Source organism: Ailuropoda melanoleuca, chromosome 6 (assembly GCF_002007445.2).
Source record: "Ailuropoda melanoleuca isolate Jingjing chromosome 6, ASM200744v2, whole genome shotgun sequence".
In the NCBI taxonomy this organism is placed as follows: Eukaryota; Metazoa; Chordata; class Mammalia; order Carnivora; family Ursidae; genus Ailuropoda; species Ailuropoda melanoleuca.
Genome location: NC_048223.1, coordinates 124,397,416 through 124,410,780, shown reverse-complemented (window position 1 = coordinate 124,410,780; position 13,365 = coordinate 124,397,416). Strand labels below are relative to the sequence as shown.

Below are 13,365 nucleotides of genomic sequence, written 5' to 3'. Positions count from 1 at the left end.
GAGGCCTGTTTGCAGGCACTGTCCCGTCCTGACCTTTGCCGAGACTCCTCACTCTGCTCTGTCAGAGAGGCCGACTCTGTCTCTTGCTCACCCGTGACACTTTGCTTAGCTAAGGTCATTTCGATGGCAGACTGCCAAATGGGTATGAACTTCGGTGTGGGATGGAAGGACTTTGTAAAGCCCAGCCTCGGTGCACTGGGGACCAAGAGGTGTGACGCCGGATGTCTTAAAGCACTTACTAGAAAGATGCCTCCTCCTGGTCAAGGTTAATGGCCCGACAGCAGTGATAAAAGCAACCATTTCTGTTTACTGAGTAGTTGTCCTGCACAATCACATGCTGGGCCTTTCTTTTGCATGATCTCATCGGACCCTTGCCTAACTCCCAAGTCAGTGTTATTCTTCCTTCTTTACATATGAAGGACCTGGGGCTCAGGGAAGCCAAGTAACTTACTCAAAGCCACACAGCTAAGATTGAGACCAAGTCCATCTCCCCCTAAAAAGACTCCTCATAGCGGCTGTGCTTGACCCCCACTTCTTTTCCCCCCGGATGACCTTGAGGAATGTCTCCTGGTGCATTGCTGTTTTCTCTGAGCACTTGTCAGGCCGTGAAGAGGCAAGTCTGAAGGAGGTCCTTGTAAAGGGAAAGAAGCAAACCAAAAAGGTGCAGAGGGCCAGCACCGAGCCCACTTGTGCTGACACCTCGGGCTCACCTGAGCCCCATGAGGCTCGGATGCCCGGACAGTGGCTCATGAGGCTACGGAGGATNGGGCCAGCACCGAGCCCACTTGTGCTGACACCTCGGGCTCACCTGAGCCCCATGAGGCTCGGATGCCCGGACGGTGGCTCATGAGGCTACGGAGGACATCACGCGTCCTCATGTCCCACTGTGACTGGCAGTGGCGTCACCACATCTCCAAGACGGCGGACATAACACGGCTCTGCGGGGCCAGGTGGTGAGGACAGCGCTGGGGGGAGGACCTGCCCCGAGGGCACATCTGTAGACATAGTGTCGTGAGTTCCTGACCATCCTTCTGCTTAAATAGGGACGGTCTCTGACCGCTCTCAGAGACTCCAGGCCGCCCCTCCCTCGGGTCCAGGCCGTGCAGCAAATACAAAAAGGACCAGAAAGTCTTGCTGTCTAGTGAGCGTTCCTTCCCGAGGTAGGAAAGCAAGGCCTGGCCCAGTGTCCCCTTTCCTCACCTACCTTTCCGCCCTGACCACGGCGCCCTCGCTGCCCTGCAGTTAACGTTCAGATATGGCATGAGGCATGTGTCATTGCAAAACTAGCAGGATTCTAGTTTCTGCGCGGACAGGGATGCTGCTACCCATTCCCCCCCCGCAGCAAGTCAGCCAGCTGGCGCCTGGAACAGGTCGGAGAGGATTGGCCAGTGTGCTCTGGTACTGGCCGTAGTACTCAGCTTTGGGGGCTTCAAAAGCCAGAGAATCCGCAGTTAGCCAGCTCTTCACCGTAGCAGATGAGAACGTCTACAGCAATGAAAGCAAGTGAGGAGTGACTGTCCACTGCTACCATTACCGCATGAAAGTGCATTTAAACACACACGGAAGAGGCAGGCATGGGGAGCTATGTCCTGGGCCTCCCTGCCCCCACCGCCCACCAGCCTGACCTGACTTCTCAAGCATCTGCCACCTGCCAGCCACACTTCCAGGTCCCAGAGACACGGGGCAGGCAGCGTGGCCCAGCAAAAGCGCCGCCAGGAGAGGGGTGACCGTGGGACTTGGGGAGATGGGCCAACGTGGGGAGCCACACAGGACACAGTGTTTGCACCAGATGAGGGGACCAGGGGACCCTGGTTTGCTGGCTCGAGCAGCTTGATGGCATGCACTGCAACGGATGAAGGCAGGTGGCCCAGGAGGTGCAGCCAAGTTCGTTCTAGAGGCCTGGGAGATGTTCAATTGGGTACATCGATCAGCTTAAGACTTGTGGATTGATTGCAAGGAGCCAGAAATTGTGGTTTAGGCCGCTAGCTGCTCACTCTTTTCATTGGCTTTGTTAAGACCCAACGGAACTGTAGCCAGAGCCCCCGTGACTACCGGCTCCCTGTTCGACAAGAGTGACGTTTTGGCCAGGAACCCAGAAGCAGGGCTTTTCCAGTAACACTAACAAGGGAATCAAGACTGTCATATGTTGATTGTCTTACTTCGGCTGAGACACATCCCGATAGGACTTGTCAGTTGGGGACAAAGTCCAGAAACCGAGCGGGTGTGAGGCGTTCTTTCCCAGAGCGGGAGCACTGCCGCCCTAGCCTGGCGGGCGGCCCGCTGAGCATCCTGGCCCCCGGCAGGTGTGAGGGTCTGGGGGAGGGGGGCCGGCACCTGCGCAGACGTCCCCAGCAGCCTGAGGGGACTGTGGCTCTCCCGCCAGGGGAGGCACACCCTGCTAGTTGCTGGCGGGGAAGCAGAGACCGGCAAACCCACAGCTGTGCCCTCAAGGACTCCGCAGAACAGTGGGTGCAAATCAAGCCTGGGTCCAGCCTGGCAGGAACCTCTCTGGGACTCTTTCTGTGGTCAGAACCCAGCCCGGAGCTTCGGTATTCCCGTCTCTTCCACACCCTTGAGGGGGTCTCAGTGTCTTTGTATTGAACAAAATGGGAGCCAATCACAGAAAAGGGGATGTTCCTCTGGAGAAAATAAACAGCACCCTCCCAGAGAAAGGGGTTTGCCCCCCAAAGGCTATATTTTGAGTCCCTAACATAACAAACGTAACGAAATCTAACAAAACCAAACCTGGGGGCCTTTCCTTTTAGCTCTGAGTTTTGTTCTCTTTTGACAACGTCCAGAAGTAAAGTCTTGGTCTAAAAAAATACAAGAAAACAAAACAAACACAGACCCAAGTGCCAAAGATTGAGAGGAGGAGGGCACGGGGAGGAACGTATTTCTGATGGGGGCTGGAGAGGTCACAGAGCGGTGACGTGCCAGCTCCCTGCCACCCTGCGTGGCCACCATCCCCGTGGGGGTTGGGGGTTGGGGGCGGCGTGTGGTCAGGGCTACGGTCCCACCCACCAGACCTTCCTATTCATCAAGACTTGTCAGAAGTGCCTGATGGCGACACAGACTGAACTTCAGGCATGACCTTTGAAGTAAGACTAATTCATCAGTACATCATTCAGGGATTTACTCACTTCATTTCTGGTCCTTCCTTCAAAGCTTGCGTTGCCGTAAATGTCACGATCTCATGTTTCCCGTATTTCATTGTAACTGCCTCTTAGCCTGAGCGAAATGCGTTTTGTTTCAGATAACCAAGGTTTAACCATAGGAATTCTGGTGACCATCCTGTGTCTTCTTGCTGCTGGATTTGCAGTTTATCTCAAAAGGAAGACGTTAATACGCCTGCTGTTTACAGATAAAAAAACCACCATTGAAAAGCTAAGGTACCCTGGGTTTGGGGCATCTTTTCCAGAAATGGCATTTGAAAGAACGCACAGCCAACTGCTTCTCGCTTCTTTTCCCTTAGCAAATAAAGAGGTCAGATTTTTAGATAATAAAACTGTTGTTCTGGTTTTTTAAAATCTCTGCCGGACCAGCTGCGTCCTTTCCTTTCCCTTCAAACTGTTGGCTGCTTATTATATAAATTAAGAAGAGTCCCACTGATGTATTTGTTCCCACCCTTATATTAGTAGGTTTTTTTTTAGATGTTAAAGTATTTTCATCAGATGGGGTAGCTTTTGATCCAAATATATTCAAAGACATTATTGCTGAAATGCCAGCTTTCTACAAAATGTCTCCCAGGTGTCTCAGAGCCATGTGTCCATGGATTGCAAGAACTAATTTCACAGAATAGTGGCTTTGGGGGGAAAAAAATCAATATTTATTTTTTAATCTCTTAAGAATGTTAGATAATTTTTCCTTTGCATGTTTACCGTATTGAGTTAAAGTAAGTCAATTATTTTTTGAGTGAGATTGTGAACAAAACAGGAGAAGTTAAGTCAACCGGAGGGGAAACGCGCTTGTTTACGTGTAACGGGATCGTGTTGCAGGTGTGTGCGCCCTTCGCGGCCATCCCGCGGCTCCCACCCTGGTCAGGCTCACCTCAGCCACCTCAGCAAAGGCCTGATGAGGAAGCCGCCACATTCCAACATGTTGAAGGTAAGTTGTCGACGAATGGGGGAAGTTCCTGTGTGTGCGTTGCAACATGGGTTTTTCAACAAGCGCTTGAGTAGGAATAGATCCCGGAGATCTCTAGATAGTTTATGGTAGGAATAGATCCCTGAAATATGAAGCCCACCCACTTCATGAGGGGACGGTCGGGCTGGAGGCTCACTGGGTCTACCTCCCGAGCAGGCTCCCGGCTCTGGGCCCCTCCTATGGTCTCGGATGCCACCAGCAGGGTTTGAATCACCTTCTCTGGCCCTGTACCTCCCAGTGCATTTCTAAGAGTTACACCGAACCCATGGATGGGCCCCTCTTGCTCCACCACTGGGCTGTGGAAGCTCCGTCTCCCCTACCCTAGGGTTTCCAAGAGCCAGATCTTTAACCCAAAGTACCTGCTGGCTCCCTCCTGGCTCTGAACTTTCCTGCTTCCTCGTGAATTATCACCAGAGTCCACTCTAATATTTAGTTTTCCCCCATCAAGTGTTTCTGCTGTTTGCATGAGAATTTTTTAATATTGGACTCATTCAACAAGAGTCCAAATTATAACAGTGACAGTGTTGGTGTCAAGAAATGACAAATGATTTTTAAAATGACTATCACATATTTACTAAGCCATAAACTATTTTATCTTTCTTGACATAGAAAGTATAGAGGATTGGATTTCTAATAAGCTTTGCCACCTCTCAGCCCCAAACATGGGGCTATTTAGCAAGAACAGCTAGCTTTATTTGTGAGAGCCAAAAACACAGCTTTATTTCGAAGAGACAAAAAATGGGAAATGACCCAAATTTCCATCAACAGGTAAAAGGATAAACAAACTTTGCTATATTTACACAATGGAATGCTATTCGGCAATAAGAGAGAATGGGCTAATATATACAACATCATGGATGAATCTCAAGATAATTACGCCAAGTTAAAGAAGCCAGACCCAACAACAAAAAAAAATCCATTCTCAATGATTCCATTTGTATGAAATTCTAGAAAATGCAAACTACTTTATAGTGACAGAAGGCAGATCGGTGGTTGCATGGAAGGGGAGGTGGGGAGGAGTGGAAGGGCAGGTGACGGTGGATATACGTTCATTATCTTGTTTGTTGTGATGCTTTCATTGGTGTGGACACATGTCCAAATTGTCCACTCCGTCCGGTTTCGGTACACGCAATCAGCCGTCTGTCCGTGGAACCTCAGTAACGCTGTTTTTAGAAAGAGCGAAAGGAAGAAAAGAGGGAGGGTCTGGGGCATGAGGCATCTGTTCTGATCTGCCCTAAAAGCAGGGGCACCGGGTAGGAGGTGACCCTCCAGGTGCAGCCCCCTCCCCTCGGCTGGCTTCCAGAAACTTCCATCCTCCTTGCCAGGGGTTTCCTCGTTCTCACTGAGCCTGGAGGGCATTACCTGCCGCCTCAGTTCACAACTCCTCCATCCTTTCCTTAAGATCTGGTCTGTGTCGTCATACTCGTTGGCACCTGCCCAGGTGCCCTGTGCCTATTTATGGATAAATTAATTAAAGTGTTTAAAATTCCTGTAGAAATCAAACCCGCTATTCCAGATTGGGTTGGAGGGGCGCTTCTGCTCCAGTTCTGAAGTTTAGGCAAGTAACGAGACACTCCCTCCCGTGGAAATGCAGGAGAAGTCAGCACCGCCCCCTCCCAGGGAGTGGTGAGACCCGCAACACCATGGCTTTTGCTCCGCCCCTGCAGGACAATACCAGGAGGTGGCCACCCTGTCAGAACGTTGACATCAGCGGGCCCCTCCTAGCCCCCGACACTTCTCCACCCAGTTTGCCTCAGCGAGTGCTCCCACCCCTCCAGAAGGCTCCTCGTGCGCCCCTCGTCCCCGCCAGACCCCTGCCGGCCAACCCTGTGCTCCGGCGGGCCCAGGTAAGCCCTCCGCGGTGAATGTGATGGATGTCGTACAAGTCCAGGCTGCCACGTGCTGATGTCTAGTTGGTCCACTTCCTGGGCCACTGTTCAGTGCAGATAATTCAGGTCCTCAGGTGGTTAAATGAGATAAGCCATGTAAAGTGTTTAGTACAGTGCTCGGTGGATAGACAATGATAGGTGTTTTATCAGGAATATTTTTGCATTCGGAATAGCCAGGGCACCCGCCCAACTTACCACCTAAACTATGACACTCTTGAGAATGACAGGGCACTCTGATAGTGAGGCCTGGACAATAAATCAAAGATGGTCACCTCAGGGGGGCACCTGGGGGGCTCAGTTGGTTAAGCGTCTGCCTTCCGCTCAGGTCATGATCCCAGGATCGGCTCAGGTCATGCTCCTGGGGTCCTGGGATTTGAGCCCTGCGTCAGGATCCCTGCTCAGCAGGGAGTCTGCTTCTCCCTCTCCCTTTGCCCCTGCTTGTGCGCTCGCTCGCTCTCTCTCACCCTCTCAAATAAATAAAATCTTTAAAAACAAAAAAAGATGGTCACCTCAGAAATATTAGTGGACATACTGTCTTACCTTTTTTTTCATTTTCAAAATTATTCACAAGAATTTTACCATCTATTGAGACCCTCCATGCCAGATGCAGCAAGTATGAGAGCCTCTGTAACTATCATCTGTCTCATTTTTATGCTGTTTTGGAAGTTAATGGTTCCTGTTTGTTAGATGATGGATAAGATGCCATTTCATGATAAGAACCTTGAGGTGGGCAGGCAGTAAAAACAAGCACATCCAAAACACAGAGAAGTAATCCCTGGTACATTTTCACTGCTATCATGGTCAGACTTCTATTGATCTGTGTATTTTTAACATAATTTAGATTATTCTGTGTGCACATTGCTTTATATACTACTTTTTTGCCTTAAAATTATTCCTGTTTACCACAGCACTAAAAATTCTTAAACGGGTCACTTTAACAATAGAAGCTTGAGAGACTATGGACTCTGAAAAACAAACTGAGGGCTTCAAAGGGGTGGGGGTTGGGGCAATGGGATAGGCTGGTGATGGGTAGTGAGGAGGGCACATATTGCATGGTGCACTGGGTGTTATATGCAACTAATGAATCATCGAACTTTACATCAAAAACCAGGGGTGTACTGTTTGGTGACTAACATAATAAAAAAAAATCATTATATTAAAAAAAAACAATAGCACTATATATGTACGTAGAATACTTCTTTAAGCACTTGCCAGTTAGTGGGCAAGTTTGGACGTCTCTGAGTTCTGCCATTATAAATAGCTCTGTTGTGAAGGTCTAGACAGATAAATTTTGAAACACTTTAATTATTCCCTTGGAGATATTCCTAAAAGTGAAAGCATTGGGTTGAAAAGTGCTATAACCCTTTTAAGCCTCTTAATATATAAATTAAATATTTTTTCAGGACTCCCATGTATATTTATGTTTCCACATTATTACAGAGCATCTGTCTCTCCATGCCTTTGCTAGTTCAAAGTATTACCATTTCAGAGCTTTGCCAATTTGATATAAAAAAATCTCATTTTTTTCTGTCTAGTGGTTCCATCGCTTGCTCAAAGGAGGTGTTGATGTTTTCAATGATGACTGTGTCTCTTTTCAATCCATCAGTTTTCCCTTCATGTATTTTGAAGCTCTGGTGTTTGCGGTACACAGAGTTAGAATTGTTGTGTTTTCTTGGTGAATGGACCCTTCTATCATTATGTCCTGGCCCTCTTTAGTTCTGGTAATTATCTTTGTTCTAAAGTCTACTTTATCTCATGCTCATATATCCACTTCAGTTTTCTTTTGATTCATGTTTGCAAGGTGCGTCTTTTCCCACCTTTCTACTCTTTACTTACCTGTGTCATCGTATTGAAAATGAGTTTCTCAGAGACCACATGTAGCTGGGTCATCCATTCTGTCAGTCACTGTCTTTCAATAGGCATGTTTAGATCGTTTACTTTTAATGCAATTATGAGTGTGCTAGAATTTGTCTACCATTTTAATATTGTTTGTTCCCTCTGATTTTTGTTTATTGTGCTCCTCTTTCCTGAATTCCAATAGGTTAGCTGAACATTTTTTAGTATTCCCTGCTAATTGATCTATAGTGGTTTTGAGATATGTCGCTGTTTATTTTGCTGTCGAGCAGGGTTTTTAACATCAGCATGGTCGGCATTTGGGGCTGATAATGCTTTGTTGTGGGAGACTGTCCTGTGAATTGTACAATGTTTAGCAGCGTCTTGGTTTCTACCAACTAGATGGCAGTAGCACATGGAACCATGTCTCCAAACATTGCCAGATGTCCCCAGGTGGCCAAAATCACCTAACCGAAAACCTGCTGCTCTGAAGATTACACCATATGTGTGTAATTTATCACAGTCTACTAGTATCAGTACATTATCACTTCAAGTGGAATGTAAAAATGTTGCCACCTTTGAGGTCTCTTTACCCTTCTCCCTTCATCACATAGATGTCTTCAGTGTTACCTTTATGTGTGTTGAGAACCACTTCAGATGTTGTAATTTTGCCTTCAACCATGAAGCAAAACTTGTTTAAAATCAAGTTTTAAAGCTTCAATGTGGTCTACTGCATCTACTCCCATATCCACCCCTTCTCATCTTCCTTTATTCCCGATATCCCAAGTTTCTTTCTGTTAACCATTTCCTTTCTGTCTGGGAAACTTTAGCTATTCTGTTAAAGCAGGTCCACTGGTGACAAGTTCTCTTGGTTTCCTTTCATCCAAAACTGCCTATTTTGCCTTCATTCCTGGAGGATATTTTCACTGGATACAGAATTCTGGGTTGACTATTCTTTCAACATTTGAAAAATGTTGTTCCACTTCCTTCCGGCCTCTGTGGCGATGAGAAAGCCACTGAACATTCAGCCCACAGTCTCTGTTCCAGGGAAGAGATGTGGCCTGTTATTGTAAGCAGGATTGGGAAGCAGGGCTCTGCTGTCTCCAGGATGTAGTGACCAGTTGGGGATGGAGGGGATGGCTTTTTCTGGTGCCCGCCTGGAGCTGGAGTAAGGTCAGGTCTGGTCAAAATGTTTCTCTCTTACCGAGTCACCCTGTTCCCCGTCTGTTGTCTGGAGACAGAAGGCTCTTCTCGGGCCTCCTTTTGCTCTGATCCCATTGGCATTTCCAGAGCAGGAGCCTCTCCAGAGCACAGGCCAAGATATAAAAACGGCAAAAACAAGAACTCACTATTGGGTAGTTCCTTGAGTTCTGAGGTCCACAGCCAGCCCATTTATTTTTCTCTGACTTTCAGAGTCTCGGTTGCTGTACGGATTTTCTCCAGACGTTTTTGTTGTAATTTGTAGGAAGTATAGGGTGACACGTGCTTATTCCGTCTTGGCCAGACCTCATTTCTTTTTGTATTTCTCTGATTACTGGTACACCTGAACTGCTTTTTACATATCTATTAACCAATGGTGTGACATTAAATCGGCCATCAAAAAACAAAACAAAAAAACAAAACCTTGATTTGTCAGTGATTTTTCTGCTGCAAAAAAATCCCAGCATGGCCAATTTCAGGCTATCGACGTAATGTCACTAAACGAGGAGTAGAGAATTGGCTGACGTGAGCTAGTACCATCTCTAGCATATAGCTGTTATTAACTGTATTTTTTCTGTGAATTGTTCGTACCCTTGGTCTATGTTTTTCTATTTGAGAGAGAGTTTTTCTTCCCAATTTCTAAGAGTTCAGTTTCTTATTAAGACTATTTACCTTTGGGGCGCCTGGGTGGCACAGCGGTTAAGCGTCTGCCTTCGGCTCAGGGCGTGATCCCGGCGTTATGGGATCGAGCCCCACATCAGGCTCTTCTGCTATGAGCCTGCTTCTTCCTCTCCCACTCCCCCTGCTTGTTCCCTCTCTCACTGGCTGTCTCTATCTCTGTCGAATAAATAAATAAAATCTTTAAAAAAAAAAAAAAGACTATTTACCTTTTTCCAGTAATTTATTGTAAACATTTCCTTAATTTACCTTTTAATTTTATTTATATTTTGGGGTGTAAAAGGAATTCCAGTTTTGCATATTAAATTTATTCACCTTTTGTGTGAATTCTCCCATTTCTTTGTGCTTGCAAAGTCCCCGTCCATTTCACTCTCAGTCAAGATCCACCTCTAGTTTCTTCTGTTTGTTTTATTGGTTGTTGGGAGTTCTTTTACCATTGTTTTTCTAACCTGTCTTGGATTTACACTGGGGGAAGGCAGTAGGCATATCCTAAACTTTCTGGGCGATGGACTTACTCAAGAATCTGATGAAAGCTAGGAACCCTCAGAAAATCCACTAATATTCAATACTATGCACACAAATTCAGATATTTGCAGAGCCTGCCAGCCCCTTCCCCATGGATTCCCTCATGCTGAGGCTTTTTATGTCTCTCTTGAAGCAGCTCGCCTATGCACCATGTCAAACTGGGACTGTCTTTAACAAACCATGGGATCTGAGGCAAAGTATTTCCACTTTCTGGTATCTTTTTTCCTGACAGCAGCAAATGCCTACAGAAGTCACTCCCTCAAGATTTCCTTTAAAAACAGGCCCCGAAGAAGGCCTTCATTCTGTTTTATGAAACGAAGGAAATGTTACCCTTTAAACATTAGGAACTGAAAAATCCACATTTCTCACTCCAGGCTGGTGTCTGTCTGGAGCTTTTCCGAGACATATGATAGAGATTAGGCTCACGCTTTCTCTCCCATCACACATAGAGAATGGAGATTAATTCCATGCAGGTGTGGCGAATATTTGGAGGTGGCTCATACTTGGCCACACAGATTGAATCCGCTGACTGACACTGTGTACTCTCGAGTCCCCATGCCCTGCCCCCGCAACCTGACAAACACACAGCTATGTGGCTAGCTGTGCTTCGGTCCTGCAGACTTACCATCTAAACCTTCCAGAAGGAAAACGTTATTGTAACCACGATATATACCTCACATAGAAAGGGTAAAAGTTCTTTGTAGAAAACATTTGATATTTCCATCAAATGTTCTATTTGATTTATACAAATCAAGGACACTTGAATCTATTCCCTCTCTTGTCCACAAATGTCTCCTTCCCGGGTACCATTTCCTTCGCGGCGAAATGGCCCTTGGAATGCAAGCTTCTCAACCTAACTCCTCAGCCTCGATCAAGGAAACAAACTGTCATTTCCTTTTCATCCTGCCAGCTATTTTAGAGGAACCTTAATGCACTGTGTTCCTCTGGCTATGAGCTGACTGCTGCTAAGTTCCCCCAGAGCATGAAAGGCAGAAGGCGGGCTTGGGAACAGGATAGCAGAAGGAGGACGGGGGGTCACAGACGCGTGTGACCGCCTACAATTGTGTGCTTGTGTCGGCAGGGAGCATCACAGAATGCCACTCTCTGCGTGGCATTGACTCTGCCCTGCCCTGAGGTAATGTGCACTTGTGGGGGGGAGAACCAGTGAGCAGATGTTGTGTCGTTCAGGCCACTTGGAAGCACCAGGTGCCTTTTTCTGGGCATCCTTCTGCCAGGTAGTTCACCTCAGGGTCTGGCAGGGAGTGAAGAGGAAGGAAAGGAAGTCTGGGCATAGATTCCAGAAGGCTGAGAGCCCTTCCGAGGATGGTGGTTCTGAAGGTGTTTTATGTTGTTTTTCTCTGACTCAAAAGTGTTAAAATTCGTTCAACTTTTCACCTTCCCCCCCAAAAAAGTTAATTCTACCATTATGGTCATTTTTTAAATAGAATAATGTGTCCCAAAGGGAGAAGATATAGCACCTAGCAAGTGTGGGCCTTGAGCAGAAGTCTGAAAGGACCTTCTTGGGAAGAAGCCATTGAGGCAGCAGGCGCCAGCCTGACACCAGGGCCTGGGAGAGGAGGGATGGGCACCTGGTGGTGGAAGAGCTGCACAGAATCCAGCGGGAGGATCACTTTCTTGACCAAAGACTTGGTTGGTGAAGTCAACTGACCTGACTTCCAGGAGGGAGGGAGGCCGCAGAAACACTGAGTGAGCTAGGGACCCCTGGAGGGGAAACATCTGTGGGCTGGTCCCGTATGACATGCTCAAACTTGCGGGGTCAAACTTGCATGCAGACTGTCACCACGGTGGCCTCGAGACAGTCCCGGTAGGTTGGAGAAGGAAGGAGAAGCTGATGTCCAGAGAGAGGACAGCACCCTGTAGAGTCAGGTCTGAGATGCCAGGAGAGGATCCGAACCGTAGTCGGGAGGAGGAGTCCAGGGGAGGAGGCAGGCCCGGTACCCAGAAGACATGCGGGGAAACTGACAAGAGTCTGGGCCCCGAGGGAACGCCCTCCTGTCCTGTAAGAGAGGGCCTCAAGCCGTGAAGCCTGAACTGAACAATTAGGTGTGACCCTCAAAAGACTGGAAGATATGAGACCACTCATGATCTTCACTGCCAAACATCAGTGTGTATGATTTTGCTCCTAGAAGAGAAGAGGACCAGATAGGAACAAACTCTTGTGATTTTTCATTAGGTTTCTAGGACATAGCCACCTGAATTCCTTCATGCAGTTTATTCTGATTAATTAGCTTAATGCATTCATTTAAAGTTTAAATAAAGGGGCGCCTGGGTGGCACAGCGGTTAAGCATCTGCCTTCGGCTCAGGGCGTGATCCCGGCGTTATGGGATTGAGCCCCAACATCAGGCTCCTCTGCTATGAGCCTGCTTCTTCCTCTCCCACTCCCCCTGCTTGTGTTCCCTCTCTCACTGGCTGTCTCTATCTCTGTCAAATGAAAAAATAAAATCTTTAAAAAAAAAAAAAAAGTTTAAATAAAAACGTGTTCAATGTCACATCTAAGAAATAGATATTTCTGCCAAAAAAAAAAAAAAGATTACTGCTCACAGAAAATTATGTCTAGAGAGGGCTGCGCTAAGTAGCAGCAGATTGAAATGCAATTTTCTGCTGTCAAACTGAAATGTGCCAGGATTCTAAAGGGAGCATAAGAGGCACCTTCAATTCGTAGCCAGGCCGTTCTTCTAAAGAGCGAAAACTTCACGCAAGCGTCACTCTCTTAGCCTGTAACTGTATTTTATTTTAAGGTTTGCCCCATAAAATGGCATTTGAACTATACGTGCTGACATGTGGGCATATTTGGCTTAGGCCGTTTTTGTTTATTTTTTTAAGGCCTTAGTTTCCTAGAAAATGCTAGGAAGTGCTTTTCCTCTATGCAATCTTATCAGTGAATTATAACACTGAACTCACTGGCTGAGATTGTTTTTCCAATCAGATTAGCTTCTTTAGGAAAATAAGAACCAAAAAAGGACAAGTGGATCCATCTCTTAAGATTGATTTTTGCTGAATCAAAGTCTTTTCCTAAAAGAGCCGGTAGGCCCAGGAAAATATTTGCCAACCCTATTTCTGGCCCTGCTCGTCTGC

At 47.0% G+C, this 13,365-nt stretch overlaps 1 protein-coding gene across 2 annotated transcripts in view; it reads left to right on the top strand.

The window, feature by feature from the left end:
* Positions 1-6,283, top strand: part of ADAM12 (ADAM metallopeptidase domain 12) — a 326,152-nt gene extending 319,869 nt beyond the window's left edge. The window contains exons 19-21 of one of the 2 annotated variants that reach the window (XM_034663422.1): positions 3,254-3,389; positions 3,996-4,104; positions 5,811-6,283. In XM_034663422.1, the coding sequence (XP_034519313.1) occupies positions 3,254-3,389; positions 3,996-4,104; positions 5,811-6,008 (443 nt within the window). In that variant the 3' untranslated portion in view covers positions 6,009-6,283. The remainder of the gene's footprint in view (positions 1-3,253; positions 3,390-3,995; positions 4,105-5,810) is intronic. The other variant, XM_034663423.1, reaches the window with a different exon arrangement.
* The last annotated feature ends 7,082 nt before the right edge of the window (positions 6,284-13,365 follow it).